Raw genomic sequence first — 19646 nt, 5'->3', positions numbered from 1 at the left:
GAAGCTCATACTGCTTCAGAAAATACAGTAGTCCACAACTGCAGATTGCTTGTTAGACAAGTAACTATTGGGGAATTTCGACATTTTCTCGATTTTACATTGTTCCGGGACACTCTTCTGGTCAACCGAGGTATAAAATTCCTGCCCAGGAATTTGATTGAAAACTACCTAGCAGTACGTTTCGTCGTCCATAATTTTTTTATTAAAAAATTGTCGCACGGTTTCTTTGCCTTCAAATTCTGCTTTGTATTACGGTTCGGAGAAATCCTTCGTCTTGAAAATTCTTAATCCAAAAGTAGGACTGTTAAAAATGTTCTTCTCGTCGTTTCTCTTGATTCTCCTGAGCTTCGGGTTCCGCTTGAAAAGACCCATTACGCGCTTGTTTCAGCGAAGACGTGATGTAAACAAATGAACTTATCCTGACAATCAATGCCTACCCAGCAAACATTAAATCGTATAATTTTGCACGTGCCAAGTCTTACAAGAAATCCGAATAAATCATAATCGCATATAATATCAATCAGTATCGTGTATATTTGAAATTGCATAAAATGTAAAAACTCGATTTTATATACCATTATCAAATTAAGTCGCAATTCGGTATAATAAACATCAATTTTATGATGTACATTGTCGTAAAATATATTTAATCCGCATCATATGCGTATATTACGCTGATGCAGTTTATGTGTCGTATAAGCGTATAATTAAAATCGATTCAGTACTGTAGTAAATCGTGTTGCATGCTGAAGAAAATCATGAAACAGTAAATCATATTGGATCCTAATAAAGAACATATTACATCATATTGAAATGTCAATGAAATGCTGATGCACTAGAAAGTTTTAACCGCTGTTGAATTAAATTTCAGATAGCCGCGCGAGAGGTGGATGATAATCCAGACGACTGGAGTTCGAACCCACATCGGAGCAGTTTTCACCAAACATCAATCTGTGCCATTTGAAACATTCATATTCCACTCCCAACACAAGTCAATCAAACAATTATTGTTGCTACAAACATAAATACTCATATATAATATAAAAATGGCGATTCGTGAGGCTATAATAAATATTTCACGAAAATATTTTGCGCCATTTGTTTTTTTTCTATGTCTGTAATAAATCGTATATGAGTATGGCAAAAGTCGTATTTGGTGCTTTGACAATTCATGAATATATTCATATTAGATCGCAATTCAATATCAACATACTCGCTATTATATCCGGTCAAAGTTGCATATTCATCCAAACAAATTCGGTAAGCATTTGCCATGTATGTATATGGCCTCCACTTTTGCATGCATATGCCAGTTAGGCGCATTATATGCCAACCAAATTTTAGGGCATATGATGTTATATATACGCTTGTTATGCGATTTAATGTTTGCTGGGTATTATGATTCCATACACTTTATATACTTTGCAGTGCAATCTATATAAATAAAAATGTAAGGCCAAATGTGTTGCTAAGCGCGAAACCCGAAGAAGGAATCGTCCGATTTGAGCCGTACATTTGTTCGTCTCTGGCCGTAGATTAATGTTATAGAGAGAAAAATCGAAAAAAAATCGGAAAACTCTGCAGGAAGGTCGGATAATTCGGAAAATTGATTTCTCACAGGTTTTCAATTACATCATGATAAGCGTTGTCGGTCCATTCAACGTTCGCGCTATCGAAATTGATCTTTGTTTGAAAGTGAAAATGGATTTTCGAGTGAAAAAACGCACTTTTATATATTCTATGTATATAAAAAAATGAAAGGCCAAATGTGTTGCTAAGCGCGAAACCCGAAGAAGGAATGGTCCGATTTGAGTCGTCTTTATTTTGTTGTATTTGTCTTCGTCCCTAGATCATAGATATAGAGGATAGAAAAATCGGAAAACTCTGAAGGAAGTTCGGAAAATTCGGTAAATTGAATATGAAAATTACATCATGACAAGCGTTGTTAGTCCATTCGATGTATGCGCGAACGCGCGATCTTTGTTTGAAGGTGGGAATGGATTTTCAGGCGAAATAACGCATTCCTATCTATATAAATAAAAAAGGAAGACCAAATGTGTTGCTAATCGCAAAATCCGAAGAAGGAAAGGTCCCTTTTGAGCCGTCTTCATTTTGTTGTATTTGTTGTATTCTGCCCATAGAACAATGTGATGATGAGAAAAAGTTTAAAAATTTGTTCTAAAGAATTCATATCAAAACAATTATTTTTGGCGGGACGAAGTTCGCCGGGTCAGCTAGTTTTGAATAAAAACAGACTTCTCAAAATGGCTTCATAATTCTATGTTCATGAAATTTTCGACCCCCATAAGCAATCAAAAATCTATTTAAAAGTTCATTTATGTTCATGTATTTTAAAGTATTTTTGGTCTACATTCGGTTATTTTCAGAGATGAAATATTATCATAAAAGCAATAAGTTTTGATTCAGTTAGAATCCAAAATCACTGTTCATTTTAGAGCAGCGGTCGTAGTAGACGTATCTAGAATTTTATAACAGCAAAATGTTTAGAAATTCTGTATCTTCTTTCTACGGTAAAAAATTCACGTTGATCCATTTTGTTTTGAAAAAAGCTATGTAGGATGGGAGCCGAGAGAAAAAATTTACTTTTGGACACCTGCATCGACCGTGGTTGATGTGCGGAAACGATTCCGTGAACGTACATTTGTTTGTTCGGATAGATCAGAGAACGCGTCGTGTTGGAACTTACGATCGGAAGCTGCGGTTGAAGGTATTGAGAACAATTAAGGCAAATTTGGGACTTTTGGACTACGCCATTGCCAAAAAACTACAAATCAAGCCAACCAACCTGCTAGCAACCAAACAGGACACTGAAGCAAAATCTCGCTTTCGCTGCCATCAATTTGCCAGGGAGTTCTTGATTTGTTGAGGAATTTTCACCTTTGGTCAGAAAACCAAGGTTCTCGTCACAAACAAACAAACAAGACAATGGACATAAAAATGTATAGGGAAAAGTGCCTACAGAAATATTTTTTTTCGAAAAGAACAATAAATTATTTTCATTTTATATGAAAACATTTTTTGTGCCTTTGTCCAATCCCGAGATACAGGACAAATCGCGAATCAAACCGCGACTCGAGTAATGTGTGGATTTATTGGGCAGCCTGTTGGTGAATGAATTACGCACTCTAACATATTTTTTTTATCCCATTTATTTATTTAAGGCTCATTAGCATTTTAGCTGTAACAGAGCCGATTTTTTTTAATCGTGTACATGTCACATGGTTATCATATCTATAATTAGCACATTACACAGTTGCCTTTCGCCAGTATTCCTCCTATACCATTACATATGGTACATTCACACAGTAGCCATTTAGGCGTAAGGGTATTCTTTCTGTTCTTCCATTATCCAGTTGGACCACCGGATAGCGGAGACAGTTAATTGATCATTGTTGAGTTATTTATAGAACAGTAGCCCGATGTGTCTGGCAGAGCAGAGCAGTTGTATGGATGAATCGATCTTATTTCGACCGTGGATCGATCTCCATCGCTGATGATTGTTGCGTGGACGTAGCTATTCTGTAACAACACAAAGATGGTCAATGAGGGCCCTGAGTTTTGAACTCACGATCGATCGCTTACTAAGCGAACGCGCAACCAATGTGACTACGGAGACCCCCTCTAACATATTTCTTGAAATCGAAAACATTTTCGACTGGTTTTAGGCACCGCCAATAAACTGGAAAGTAATTGGTTCCAATAGAAAACGCTGGGACTCAGCGACTCACACAAAATTTCCAATCGAATCACGCCCTTTAGAGCTTAATTCTGCCGATGGGCATGGAAGCCTTCTACGCCCGATAACTAACGTTGGGATGCGGTGACATGGATCGGAGAGTTTGATGCAGTCGGTGACTAGGTGACCTCAAATTTTGCTGGACAACGAATTTTCTGTGGGTTAATATGTGGAAAGTCCAAACGACGAGCTAAACCTTGCAACGACGTAGTCTCAACACTGCGGGAACCTTGCTTGGCGGGAAAACGGGTGTGAACGAGCAGGAGTTGTGATAGCGGCGGCACAATCAACGATCTTTGCACCGGCTTTATTGTGATGGGAAAAATGCAACGACGCGAGATCCATTAGGATTCTATTGGCGATCTTTGTGCAGGTTGTGAATCAAGAGCTTATGTTTCAACCACAGCATCATCACAGCCGAAGGAGAGAAAGAAGTGTTTTACGCACAGTTTGATCAAACGTATAATAGATCGCCGGTGACATAAACGCTCAAATGGGAAGAGAGGAAATGTATAGATTTGTAGTTGGACCTAACAGCCTACTTTCCGGCATGAACGCGAACGGCCAATGGTGTGATAATTTAACAGCCTCCCATGAAATGGTGGTAAGAAGCATCTTCTCCAGCGGTAAAGATACCACAACGTCGCTTGGAAATCACCAGATTAATGGAAAGCAAATCAAATCGACCACGTGCTCATTCACGGTAGATATTTCTCGGACATCGTGCACGTTTGCATCTAGCCCAAAACGAATATTGACATTCGTTTTCGCTGATATAATTGATTTATTTTGGAGGCGATCTGGCGTAGTGGAAACATCCATACCTCTCCCATTAAAGGTCACGAGTTCAATTCGTTTAAATTGATTTAGGAAGGGATTTGAAGCTGTGGACAGAAAACCAAGGTTCTCGTCACAAACAAGACAATAGACTCGAAAATGTAAAAGGGAGAGTGCCTGCAAAAACGTCTCCTTCCATTTATTATTGCCCACAAAGGTCCGGTGAAGTTTTTGCCATATTTGGCGAGCTACCACTACAGCCGAGAGAGGTGGTACCGTGACAATGGGGTCGATTACATTGAAAAAGATCTCAATCCTCCCAATTGTCCCCAATTCCCAATCGAAAAATATAGGGCAATTTTCAAGCGGAAATTGAAGAAGAGTGCCAAAGTGACTCGGGATACTGCAGACATGAAGAGATCATGAAATAAAACGGCCGCTGGGGTTGACCAACGGAGAGTACAAACTTTGATGGCGGGCATCCGAAGAAAAGTACGAAATTTCATCAAAATTGTACCGGAATAATTTCTTGTACACAATTTTCGGAAAATTCAGTCCAGATAATAAAACTCTTAGCTACAGTTACATCCAGCCTTGTCACGAGCAATCAATTTTTTTTAGTAAATTCGTGTTCTCTATGAGAGATTTTTGTACTCGCTTATTAGTAAAACAAACGTTTGCATACTGCACCTAATTCAAATGATTCAGAGGAACTGAAGGGGAGTACCTGCTTTTGTTTGTTAAACAACTTCTTTTTCAGTGCATCAACAACCATCAACAACAACAACAATTTCTGATTCACCCAGATCAAATTTATCCCCGCATCCTTTTTTTTATTGTTTTACTCAGTTAAAGGAATGCGGCTTATCTGCACATGCTTTCTATTTTATATTTCAAACCTGTTGAATTTGAAAAATGGGTTCTTTTGGGTAAAAAACATGAAGTGGGTTATATTTGTGGTATAACAGCAAGGTTGACGTAGGACTATCGTTGATTTAGTGATCATTTGTTTGAGGTTTAATATGAATCCATTCTGAATGAATGAATAAATGAATATTTGGGGGAATTCGAAAACGAGAGCGTTACGTTGGAGGCACAAAGTATTATCCAATATTGGATACAAAAATATTCTACTGATGGAGAAGAATAATCTTCAGAAGCTTTCTTGTTAATTGCACTGGACTGAAAAATCACAAAACGAAATGCATTTGATCGCAGTATTATGTGAATAGAAAACATTTAAAAAAACTGTTTCGCTTGAATGCAATTTTCAGTTCCAAGGGGAACAGGTAGATTTTTTTTAGCATCGATGACATCTCTCCGGATTCTTCTCGATGCTGGATGCCCGCCGGTGGTTAATGTTAACTCGATAACCACCAAACGAAAAGAGTGACGTGCATGTATGTGTGTATGTTGCGGCTGCTCCGATGCCTCGAGCGGAAACAATTTCCGATGCTGGTACTTTTTTGGTCGCCTTTTCAGTGACATCACTCTCCTCCCGATGGATTCCCTTCTGGCATAAGGTGCACAAACAGGCTCTTGGTGACACCATCCGTCAGCGCTTTCATGATGAACGAGGTTAGCTTCGCCACAACAGCGACAACATGCCCCAATCGCTGTTCAATTATAACCGAGTGGATTTCCGAGCGGCTTATATAACGATTGGTGATTTCAATAACCTGTTTCGAAAGCAATTTTAAGGCTATTGAGTATATGAGGCTTACAAGTATATAATGCTCGGACATTTTATCTTTCGAATGATGTGTTTATCATACAATTTCGTTCAGTTGTTTGGGAGCTATTAACGCTCAAAATCTCGTTCTCTGGCGTAACGCTTTCGTTTTCGAAACATTGAATTTACACCCCAGTATAGAAATGAAAGACGTAGTCCTACGTCAAAAGTCTGCATATATTCTCCGATCGGTAGGAGAATTTAGATAATCCTAACTCTAATGTTAAAAATGCAAAAGTAAGTAAACGGAAATATTGATCCAAATGTGTAAATAATGTAGAAGCCTTCTCACCTCTGTGTATGGCGGTGGCGCATGGATGTGGAACGAGTTGCACCGGCTGTACTGCGGCGGTGCATAGCACGAACCCGCCGAGTCCCCCTCCGATTGGGAGTGATGGCCCGGAGATCCCCAACCGCACAGCTGGCGGCGTTTCTTCCACAGCGAGCAGGCACACAGCAGCGCCAGCACAATCGCCAACAGGAAGCACCAAAAGTACCAGTGGTTAATGAAGAACAGATTCAGCACGTGGTCCGTCGCTGGAGTGGGCGTCCGGGGAGCACTCGGTGGTGCGTACAGATAGCAGCATCCCTGGGCACAACATTCCTTCGGCGGAAGGCACCGATGACCACCCTCACAGAAGCGGGCCGCCACCTGTAACGAGAGATATGCATATATTAGCTGTTTGAAACATAATACGGCTCAGAGGAAAGTGCAATTATCAAAATCGTTGATTTGTGTGTTGTTCTAATAATTGTACGGACTTCAAAGACTACATCCATATTCTAGATATTTGCAGCATGGGGATCGGTTCGTCATGACAATACCAATTTGTTTCGGTAAAAACCATGTCTCTATGCAACAATATCTTTCGTGGAATGAAAAACAAAAAAAAAATAATCAGAGGGAGTGCCGTTGAATTCATCATTCATCAATTCATTCATGTATACATCGAGTAGCTTGTGAAGGGCAGGGGAACTTGTACCTTTACCGTAATTGAAAACATCCTTGCAAAGGGAAAGAAAAAGACCGAAAACATTGCTGAACGAGAACAGAAAACAGGAAAGGGAAGATGTAACAGTGTTACTTATACTATGCTTTCGTATGCACCAAAGGAAACTATTTGATATACAAAAAAGCACATTACAGAGCTAAACAGTGGCGGAAAATTGGTGCAACCAGCGTCGACCTTTAGATGTGTTTGTATTTGGGGAAGAAAAATAACATATTTGCAGTCAACCAGCGAAGTTTGCGCAAAAAATCGTTAACTTTTGGGGGTCGAGAGAAAGATATGTGACCTGGCATTTCATGATAATGACTTCCTGCTAAGCGAGACATGCAAAAAATGTTTTCGAACAGTCATCGCGTTTAGTTATAGTGGTACAGTGGTACATAGTAACTGATATTGTAACACTAATCGATAAAGTTAGGGGTTTTCAATCTTGTTAAAGTATAGCAATGTATCGATTATGAACTTTTTGATTTGCAAAAAATTGATGACGAAGAGCGGTTGACATTTCAAATGCATGCAAAAAGTATCATGAATAGTCTTTACACGAAATCATTTTGCCTGTTTTTGTTATTCTTCTATTGACATGCAGTTTTCATGAAATTTTCAGCGATCGAACTATGTGTGCAGGGGAACTATTTAAATTTGGTGACAATAATGAATCAAAAGTAAAAAAATCGAAACAGTTTTATTTACGATCGAATCTTTTCTGTGCATTTGAAGGTTTATTTTGACTGGGGTCAGCCACAACTGTTCCAGTTCAGTATTGTATCCGATAGGGCGCGTCTTCGAAGAATAAATTATGTCCCCTAGAAAGTGATTTGTCTATGTATTTGTGTTCGTTGGACCTTTTCGTAGATTTTATACAACGGAGCCTAACTTTCCGGTACTCATACTCTGGATCGCTTTAAATCCTGCGAGAAAACAATGTAGTTATAAGTTAGACCATAGATTAACAAGTTTTGTTGTTGCGATAACTACTGAGAATGTTTACTATGACGATGACGACGTCGGTTTATGCTGTTATCTGTAATGGCAATACCGCATTTTCTATCCGGAGGCCATTGATGATTGAACATTAAAAAATCCGAACACAAAATGCTCCCATTCAAAATATTAAAAATTTCACTGAATTGCGTCAAGAGTGTATACATTCATGGTAGACATTTGCTGTAAGGGTATGTTTGTTTGTTCACATTATAACATGACCAGAACAAGCGCGTCGCGAATCGGTTCTGCATATTCGCAACGATAATACTGAACTATCCGTTTGTGAGTTGGTTGAACTGTTGAACTCCCCAAACCCACGGTATGTGAATCCTGAAAGAATTGGAAGAACGTCTATCCATTAATAATCCAGAATTGGCAGGAATGCAATGAAGTGGTGGTGGTTTTTTTTTCAAACGGAACCCAAATTGCTTGCACGAAATGACTGGTGTTCCTTAAAAAAGGGATGGTTCCTGCAGTTTCTAGGTAAAGGTCGGAACCGTAATCCGAAATGTGATATACCGACATACAAAACACACAACACTATTAAATGCTCAAAAACCAATATATATTTCTATCTCAATGTAGTAATCAATACACTCTAACTGTCATTCCAACTACACACTAAATCTAGGATACCACACGAAACATAATCTGGAGGCAAAGAAACTCCCAAGGAAGCTTTATGAGAATTTACTAACGATGGCGTCAGGGATGATAAATGGCACTTAAAGGCGGCTTTTGGCCAAAATTCTCGAAAAAAATCTTATGCTTAATTCGATCGGCTGAGAGCTTGGAAGAGAAATAGTAGTTCATCTTCTTTTTCGGCCCAACTCAGCAAGACATTCAAAGCAAACTAAAGATCGCGAGAATTCTCTTTCCCCGAAATTTGCTTATGAAGCCGAATTCGGGAGAATGGGAATTCTGTGCAGTATAAGATCATCTTGCACACACTTTTTGAAAAAAAACCGTCTACTACATTGGTAGCAATCCTGTAGAATGCGATGTTGGGTTCATAGTTTTTGGGAATCAGAAGACAAGCATAACCCAATGAACGCCCGTAGATCGTCGTATATGCGTGTTAAGGAATACATCCTTTCACTTCAGTTTTATAAAATATCTGAGTACAGACAGATGACAAATCCGATGACACCTAGGACGAGTTCTCCGGAAGGCTCGAACGGGGAGTACCCAAGACATGGTATAAAAATCATCAATGGAGATGTGAACACACAGCCTGGGAAAGAGGATCTTTTCCATCCAGCCGTCGGAAGACACCTTAATTGATCAATCTATGTAAACAACCTAAGGCATGAGTCAGCGAAATAGACATCTTATTGTGGACTTTAAAAGTATACAACGGTTATAGCTTGATATAAGAAGAAAATACTATACTAGTTATTCTGCGCTTGGAAGCTTTCATTACGAATGCTGGATACTTTTGTTCCCGAATATGATTGCGCCGAACGCGTTCACAAACGGCATGGATGACACTGCGAAACCGTACCGACCTCGGACACCCCTTTCTGGGTGTATCTCCCACACCGGCTGATGCTTTGTACCGTTTTAGTGTACGGAACACGAATTGTTCATTGATAGAAAGCAGTTTGAGTTTGAGCTCGTAAATCTACATTGCCGTTTTTCCGAAGTTCAATAACGCGACAGTTACCACACGCTTCTCGTACAGACCGAACTTCATTGGAAAGAGTGATGAAACTTGGTAAGAGTAACGAAGGGACATCGCACTACAGGACTGCAATGTTACCACTTTTTATCGCTTCAGATTTCTCTGCTGATAGCAGTCGAGATTTCACTGTCGTTGTCGGATAACTGTCGATCAAGTTAAAGTTCGACCCAAAGTAAACCTGATCTATCTCGAGTGTATAGCTTTGTGGGGCACATAAAGGGTGTGTCACATCAAATTGCATCACCGAAAAAACGCTGTAGAAATTTAATTTTTAGGAATTATATCTTCAGCTTTCGCTTTAAAATCAGTACACCGAAATGCTGACGAAGCCGCATTGCCTGGTAATGGACGACGAAACCTACGTCAAAGCGGACTTTCGTCAGCTGCCGGGACTGTTGTTCTTCTCCGCAGAGGACAAATTCAGCGTTCCGGAGGAGATTCGCATACAGAAACTATCCAAGTTTGCCAAAAAGTACATGGTGTGGCAAGCGATCTACTCTTGCGGAAAGTGGAGCGTCCCCTTCGTGATGACCGGCACGGTAAACGGGCAGGTTTACCTTAAGGAGTGCCTACAGAAGCGCTTACTAGCACTATTGAAGCAGCACGAAGGCCCGACCATCTTCTGGCCGGATCTCGCTTCGTGCCACTATTCAAAGGACGTGTTGGAGTGGTACGAAGCCAACGGGGTCACCTTCGTGCCAAAGGAAATGAACCCGCCCAACGCGCCGGAGCTTCGCCCAATAGAGAAATATTGGGCGATTATGAAGAACCCAAAAGTTGTCAAATCGTAGGCGGACTTCAAGAGAAAATGGATTTCTGTTAAAAAAAAACTACAACCTGACGTTGTACAGAACCTTATGGACGGGGTAAAGAGGAAGGTACGAGCATACGGGCTTGGGCTCGAAGTATGAAAAATGGAAAATACCAAAAGTTGTTTAATAGTTTTTATTTTACTGTCTAAAATTTTCAAAAGGATCGGTCTACTGGGCAAATTTCTACAGCGTTTTTTCCGTGATGCAATTTGATGTGACACACCCTAACGTCCCAAGTAGAACTTTTACCGTTTCAACGCAGATATTGCTTGCGTCATTTTTATTAGTAGTACTTATTGGAGATTTCTCATGCAAAATAACACTTCTTAAACGTAGTCTGGAGTGACAAGCTCTAGATTACGAGTGACCACAATGCCAGTTAGAAGAAATTCATTTGACGAAAAATCCCTCGATTAGAACGGGAACCGAGTCTGAATCCATGTAAAATTCGTTGTAAAAAAAATCAAATATAATGACTTCTTTACATGCATAACTACATATTTACATGAAAAACGGGTTTCTGACGTAGAACTACGTCTTTCAGGAACCAAATCAGAAAACAGGTAAGTAAACGTAAATAACTATTTTCACTGTAAACGAATTCTCATGACTTGCATACCAATCGAATCGTAAATTCTCTAAGATTTGTTTCATATGCTATACATTACAATTCGCTAATCTCTAAACGGTTTAAATTCATGAAAACTGGAAAAACTTCCTTTTTCCCATACATTTGTTCTGCCGATTTGTGTGCTAACCATACCCGTATTTCGAATGCTTAATGATAGGAAATATTTCTATGCGTCTATCACAATAACATATAATTGGATATAGTTCTACGTCGAAAATATGCGGTCGTGTCCTAGATACAACCCCTTAAAAAAATTTCACAAAAAGCTTTGTATGACATCCGCTTATTATGATCTTCCTTCGATGACATTATAAACGGATTCCACTGTAATACCATTTGATGGTATGGACCAAGCTGGTTAGAGAAGGGACCCGTTTATTGACCAACTTTCCCAGAAAATTCAAGGGAAAAACAAAACGAGAAAAGCGTCGAAAAATATCAACCAACATTGCTTCAGAATCGGTTGAACTGAATGATCAATTCAGAACATAGATTTAATCCTGCATACAGCTTATAGGCTTCCCCAAAAATCAGGCTCTTTTGAAAAGAACCAAAAAAAGGAAACGAACTCCATTGTCGTTGTATTTTTGTGGTATGCCATTGTTGTAATTGCAGCTGGCTAGATTGATGAAAATTTGAACCATTCCCATTTTCCCACACATTTGTTCTGTCCATATGTGTGCTTACCTACCGTGCTGTCAATAACATACAACTTATGCAGCCGCGAGAATAGAAGCAACGAAAGGGATAACGAAAAGAGAATATTAGCGACGTAAACTCCACCCTGGCACAGTAGGTAAGCTGTCGCTAGTGTATAAATATTGCATTTCCTTTCAGGAAAATGTTGTTCATTCTTTGTTTGGTGCTTGATTGGTGAACACCGTTTGCTGGACGAGCCTCGACGATGGACCGAATGCCTTTCTCAAGGCATGAGTGAGGAGGAGCAGTTGAAAAGGAGTTTTCGCCAATGGCCTTTTTCAAGGCTAAAGACGAATGAACTGAAAATGTTTAAAGTCTCTATAATTTACCAGAAGAAGAAGAATAAGAAAAAGAAGAAGAAGGAAAACGTTAAGTCTGTTTTTGAACCCATAACACCGAACATCGCTTATTTTACTTGTTTTGTGCCATCTTGATTTCCCTCAAGCTGTGGACGCGAGCGTATATTTCACTCGCTGTGCATTTGGCACTGCAATCAAGGTGAGCCATGGCAAAGCAGGCATAACCAAATTATATAGGGAAAAATCAAGCTGGACCATCATCGTCGGCTCACAAGGAGAATGATTCTTCTGCTGGAATTGTATGTGTGATTTAGTTTCGCGCTCCAATCGCAAAACTGTTTCCACCAAGGATCTTCTAGCCACCAAGGATCACTTCTACGCAATACAACTGCGACTGCAGTTCACCAAGAAATCGTCTCTTTTCGTGGCCAATAATACTAACAAAAGAGTTCATTTTGAGAAGAGTCCAGAATGATTATAGATGTGTAGATTTATTAAGTCGTTTCAAGCCACCAGTGTTTGGCTTTGTATGTGCTGCTTGTTTTCGTTGCGCGAAACTTTCAATTTGTTCATATCCTGTACCCATGAATAGCGCACCTTCGCTACTTTTATCTGTTATTTGTGTTTGCTCTCGTGTGCATCGGTCCCGTTCCGATGCAACAATCTCCTAACTTTGTTAACGGTTTTGATCAAGAATTCGAGAATCGTTTTTTCATAAACAATCATTTTCGGGATGTTTCATTTTTATCAATTCATCTGTGTGTTATTGTGTGCGTTCTCTGTGGGATGCTTGTTTGGTGCTGGTTGAATAGCGTTGCACGGAGGATGTTTATAGGTGCGTTATCACTGGGGCAACACTAAGCAACATGAAGCAAGACACTTGAAGTTGCAAATTAAGAAAAACGAACGCGTAGTTCTACGTCCTAAGCGGTCGTGTCTTGGATACACCACTCTTATAATTTTTGCTTTTTCTTAGACCATGTGCGAAGAACTGGGATGCCGCACCACGCGTGGTGTCAGATTTCCTAATGATGTAATATTTCCGAAGATTAAACGCAATGTTTGTCAATTGATCTTTTTACTATCCTATTTCCCCCAGTGGCATTCTTTTGCTTTTACGTGCTACAAATCACGACACAAAAGAGAACGAGACAACTTTGTTTTGGTTCGCACTTCATAACATACGATCCAACAAACCAATACCGTCATGTACGATTTTGGTGCAGAAAGTTTATTTTCTTCTTTGCCTCTAACATATACATTTGGAACCTCTCCATGCATCATGAAACAGCAGGATCATACGGACTACGCGAAGCGAATGATTCATTTTCAACTAATGTAACAGATCCTGATTCATAAGTCTCAGAGAGTGCAAACTATATGATTATTTAGCTAGAAAGAGGCTCAAGGAAGGATACTCAGCGCCGTTGGGGCAGTTGTTCGCACGTGAAAAAACGGCGTTCGACGTCTCGTGGCTTCAATTCATACGGCACCCAATGTCCTATCTTTCGGATCATTCCCATTGCTTTTAAACGATCGGACTCTAAGTGTATCTGCAAGTTCTTGTTGTGTTTGTAACGGATCTTGATCGAGTAAAGCCTCCAATTCTTCATCTTCAAACTTTTTTGGCGGTCCGGAACGTTCTTCGTCTTCCAAGTCAAAATTACCACTTTTAAACCGTGCAAACCAAGTCTGACACGTTCGCTCAGTTGGAGCATGGTCACCATAAACTTCCACCAAAATGCGATGACTTTCCGCAGCTTTTTCTTCATATTGAAGTACTCCCCGCAAAAACACTCTCATTGGTACGAAATTCGACATATTCGATGTGGAATAAAACTATGTTGTTGTTTCAACTTTTTGACATATACTGAAAATGACGCGAAATGACAGTAGCTTTCCAACAAATTTCTGGAAATTTGAGTCACTGGAAGAATAATCAAGGTATGCCATCTGTTGTAAAACCGAAGAAACTTACCGGTACGCTTAATAAAATTCTGACATGTGATTTTCACAGACGAGAAAGAGTTCCACTGGATTAATATAACGACTATTGGCAAGATTTGCGCAAGGTACCACGATATTTCTTTAAGAGCAATTTTAGGAGAGGTTCTGTCATGATCTGGGGAGCATTTTGGGACTCCGCAAAACTAGAACTCCTATTTGTTTACACAAAATAAATAGTTCTGACTACATTAAAGTTCTTAAAGCCGATTTGCTACCAATTATTCTACCAATAACGAAGAGCAAAGCTTTTTTTCCACCAAACAACGCCAGAATTCATACCAGTGCTGAAACTATTACGTGGCTTAGGTCTAAAAAGCTTGATGTTATGGACTGGTCGGCATGTTCTCCGGACATAACCCTTATTAAGTATCTAAGGGATGGTTCGACGGAATTATGCTGATAATAGGCAATTTTCAACGGTTGAAAAACGATTATCCGAAAAACCATTTATCAACGGTCTTATTATAAAATAAATTTGTTCTTAAGTTGAAACGCATATTCTAGTACATTCATTCATTTCATTTCATATTCATTTGATATACCATTAAAGGAAAAGCCGGAAAATTCTACATCTTCCATGAATCTTCAAATATATGGGTGGTCTTATCATTATGAAAAACACTGTATTACTCATAGTTTAAGTTAAATATTCAGTTCTAAAACAGATATGATTTGGCATGAAGCCCAAATGAAAAACGAAGCAGAAGTATATTCCTGGCATGATTATTTAACGAGAGCAAATAAAAGGTATAACAGAGAACAGCACAAACAAAATCTGTCTTCACAACAGTTACATATTAACTTATTCATATCATAGCATACTAGATCAGAGAGGGCCGCGATTCCATAGAACATCAACAGTAGTATGCCAGCAGTAGAAGGGCCTCTGCTGGCAACCATCGTAAATCTTCTCGTATTCTTTTGTTCTTCTTCACCGTTCCGCTGTATGACGTCCGAAAAGTTTGTGGTATCCAATTGGGGAAAGTCCTTGACCTGCTCCCAGTAGGTCTGGGATTATCCTAGGCAATTATTTTACAATTCACTCTTCCTCGCGAATCCATTGTGTTTTTTTTTCTGTACTTCACCCAATTTTCATCCACTTTATCGCGTAGAAAATCTCACATCACATAATTCCCATTCCCCACATGAACATATCCTATTCATTTTTTTTTTCTTTATTTTCTGCCCTTTTGTCGCTACTTGCAAATCGACAGGAAGAAAACTTTGTGTTTCTATCAAATCTCGGAAGTGATTATACGAAGGAAAATTCACTTCCTAATTACGCCGGGCATGCAAATTCGTCACTGTTTTCCACATTGTCCATTTCGGCGAACGAATGAGAATGCAAATTTATGATTATTTTCTTTCCCAAGAACTCGATACACTTCGCGAATTGGTTCACTTGTTTTTCCTTCGATTATTTGGGTGGAAATGAATCCTTCTGGCAAGCGTTAGCACGCATACATACACAGGATATGTACTCGCCTCCTTTGGGTTTATGAGAGGTTATACGGGCTGGAAGAAAAAGGGTGGTATAATGTTGCAATATTACGCATGATCAGGAATTTGAAATGAAATGTTCAGTTGTTTCCGCATTTCAGTTTCGTGTTTATGTTTCCTTTTTTCCCTACAATCCAAGATATTTGAAGCTGTGTGTTTAATGTATTAAGCAAATGATTATTATTAAACGATTTAAGTTAACAATTAATTGTAATGAATGGAAAAGCATAGTGTTTCACAAAAACTTCAACAATTTCAGTTTTTACTATCATTTCTGACAATATGCTCAATGTTTCCGCGAATACCAAGTGTATGCATATACATCCAGGTTTATTATTCATCTAAAATACACGTTTATTGTTATTGAATGGTTTGAGATAGAATATTCAATGTAATGGTCATTGGAAGCTATATATTTTCTCATCCTTCAGGCAGTTTAAGAACGCATCGCAAAACACTTTTCTGAATTTTCATTGAGACCGTAACAAAGTATTTTTTCATGATTACAATGCCCCGTCACACCAAGTAAGACAGCCAGGAAAACGTTTGAGCTACACAATAGGGATCAATTAAGGCATGCAGCTTCTCCACCAAATTTGACTCCTTCCGATTGCAGTTTGGTTCCGTCGATTGGAGACGCACTCGCTGAGGCTGCGCTTGAGTTCTTGCGAAAGTGTGTAAATATGCCAAAACACCACTGACGGGAATTCCACCACTGTTGTTACACTTATAAATTATGCTTTTAAATTCATCCTTAAAACATCCGACACGAGCTTTCCGACCAACCCTATATCCCAAGAAGTTGTACAGGAACATGAGAAGATGAATGTATTACAATCACTAAGCTACTGCCAGGAATTGACAATGTATCTTCTTGCCACCAGGCATTATCCAGGCTAGTTTTGTATTGGTTTGGAAATATTAGGCGATTTGCTTAGGGGGTCCGAATTCCCCCCATTTCTGATCTGATCTGATTTGGAAAAGCATATCCAAACAAGGATACATTACAAGAACATTTAATTGGAATCCACCTTCAAGTTCATGCTGAATTGTGTAGTGTAAAAATCAAATTGCATGGAATATTTCGTCCGAGAAACATCTGTATATATAAAAATGAATTTCTGTCTGTCTGATTCTTATGGACTCGGAAACTACAAATGAAACACAAATTTCTGCATTACTCGAGAATAAATCAAGCAAATGAAACCAAATTAAGCATATGGAGGTTTTTGCGTGCAATAAATGTTTCTGTGGTGATTAGACTTTCCCCCCTATTTCTAAGGGGGGCTGCCATAGAAATGAAACTCAAATTTCTGCATTACTCGAGAATTGATCAAGCAAATAGAACCAAATTTTGCATATGGAGGTTTTAGGGTGCAATAAATGTTTTAACGGTGGTTAGACACTCCACCCCCCCTCTCTAAGGGGGAGCTGCCATACAAAATTAAACGGGGTCGATTAGAAGATCAATCAATGAACAGTTCTGCGATTGGATCCATGAACTTGCTCGTAGTAAGAAAACGTGAATGTTTGAAGGTATTGATAACAAAAAACAATTTTTGGGCGGGACGAAGTTTGCCGGGTCAGCTAGTGTTAAATAAATAGATTTGTGTATTTTGATCACTTGAAGTGCAAAATCACATACGACGTGTTTCTTTTTATTTATAGCCCAAAGGAATGATAATGATTTGGTCACATTTCCGCATCGCATCGCCGAGAACATAGGGAACGCCATGCGAAGCGGCGCGGGTGCGGACATGAAAGCTCTTTCGTGCATTTAGAGACGTCGGTTAATCGTTCGATTAATTCAAATAATCGAATATCTGAAATTATAATCGATTAATTTTGTATCGAATAATTTGAAATCAAAATATGAATAAATCGAATAATTGTCACTGTAATCGCGATTAATGAAAGAACGAATCTTTTTCAAGGTTAATGCATTTTTAGGCTAAGAATTAGGCTATTTAATTTTCTATATCCAACATTTTTTATCCAACCATCTAACATCGACAACCCGATAGACCCCGCGACCAGAATGACATCGTGATACGTGATTATTTCAAGAAATAAATATTCGTTCGATTAATCGAATATTGAAAGACAATTATTCGAATGAATCGAATATTGAAAGATGCCCCAACGATTAATCGAATAAATGAAAAAATTAGACATCACTACGTGCACTAATGCGGAAATCAAATGCAAACCGCCCAGACCAAGGCGGGTCTATGGTACTAGGTGACGCCGTTACGTCACTAAGTTGGCAGGGGAGCGGTATATGAAAACAGTACGGAAGCAAGCACAGAGGGAAATTATTTGCTTGAAGCGTGAAAGAGACAGACTAATCACGAGCGAGCTTGGGTACAAGCAAAGTACGTAGAATAGAAGGTAAGGGATATCTCCTGTGTATACACACGGAGAGCGCATGTGTTACACACACAACGAAGTTAGTAATAACAAATCCTCAATTAGTTCGAAGTACTGAAGTTTTTTCAATATTTCTCGATTTTAAAAGTTCGAAAAATCCTGAAAAGAGACAAAATCGCAAGTCGTGCCGACGGTAAACACGATAATATACCGCTTTTTCAGTGCAAGTAAGTTTTTATGTGGTTTTTTATCGATTTTATACTGAACAGGTTTTGTTTACTTCAGCGAAATGTTAAAGTACCACGTCCCGCAATGCCGGAACAGAATAATTTCGAATGAGATAAACTAATCGGAGATATTTTCAGCTATCCCATGCGTTCGCTCCATGGATCGGGAACGGGAACGACACTGCTTCGATATAACCTCTCAACACATTTGTTTATCGGATTGCATTATTTTTATAGTACAGGTGCGATAATTTTACAGTTTAAAATTTTAAAATAATTAAGTAAACTGCTATTTCATCATTTCGAAACAATTTTTGAGACAGTTCTTGTATTATAATTTGAAAAATTAAAAAAATTTCAAATTTATATGGAAACCATCGATCGATGGTTTATTACTATTTCTTGCTTCTTTCCTTTGCCTACCATACTTGAACAAAGCAGGGAGTAGACTACCTTCTTATTCCACGTACTTTGGGGTACAAGCGTATTGTGTTTTGTTTACAAACAAAACACAGTAGACTTCCAAGATGGCTGCAGAGAGGTTTTTGCACATTGGCCCACCTTAGGATATACTTCTAGGTGCCTTGGCCCGGACCTGACAATGGCTGATGTCACATTATGGGCACCTTACACGATCAACCGGATTGACAATAAGTGTCTTCAATATCGTGACAGCTAGGCTTTCAACATCTGATCTAACCTCAATCAATATTTTTCCACCTTACACGGTCAATATCGCCCTCAACCCGAGACAACGAAAATATCCGCGATGGCTAGTGGCGACATTTGAGTTTGGGATCCAAACTATTCTCTATCAGATTAGAAGGCTAAAAGGCAATTTTCAATTGGTAAAATTTGAATGAAAATATCTACTTGGTATTATTTAATTAGTTGAAGCGCATAGTCCTAACCTTAACATAACCTATTTCCCCTGAATTTTCAGATATTCCTACTAAAATGTATTATTATAATATAACGTCAATTTCAGACATAATTTTTGTATGGGATTTTCTCACCACTCGCTGAAAAAAAGTGATTTGCATTCACATAGAATACTAATTTGATTCGTAAAAGTTAATTTTCATTCATAATTTACACCTTAGAATTCGGTTTTTCTTCTCAAAAATACATCATAATACTCGTTTCACAAATAC

General features: G+C 38.9%; 1 protein-coding gene across 3 annotated transcripts in view; it reads right to left on the bottom strand.

Moving 5' to 3' along the window:
* Window positions 1-15833, bottom strand: part of LOC129761878 (uncharacterized protein DDB_G0288805) — a 28939-nt gene extending 13106 nt beyond the window's left edge. For 2 of the 3 annotated variants that reach the window (XM_055759705.1, XM_055759706.1), the window contains exons 1-2: window positions 15218-15833; window positions 6559-6918 (exon numbers count right to left, since the gene is read on the bottom strand). In XM_055759705.1, the coding sequence (XP_055615680.1) occupies window positions 6559-6918; window positions 15218-15295 (438 nt within the window). In that variant the 5' untranslated portion in view covers window positions 15296-15833. Of the gene's footprint in view, window positions 1-6558; window positions 6919-7969; window positions 8188-15217 lie in introns of all 3 variants that reach the window. The other variant, XM_055759707.1, reaches the window with a different exon arrangement.
* Between the last annotated feature and the right edge of the window lie 3813 nt (window positions 15834-19646).

Source organism: Toxorhynchites rutilus, chromosome 1 (genome assembly GCF_029784135.1).
Source record: "Toxorhynchites rutilus septentrionalis strain SRP chromosome 1, ASM2978413v1, whole genome shotgun sequence".
Classification (NCBI taxonomy): Eukaryota; Metazoa; Arthropoda; class Insecta; order Diptera; family Culicidae; genus Toxorhynchites; species Toxorhynchites rutilus.
This window is presented reverse-complemented; position numbering and strand designations above follow the sequence as displayed.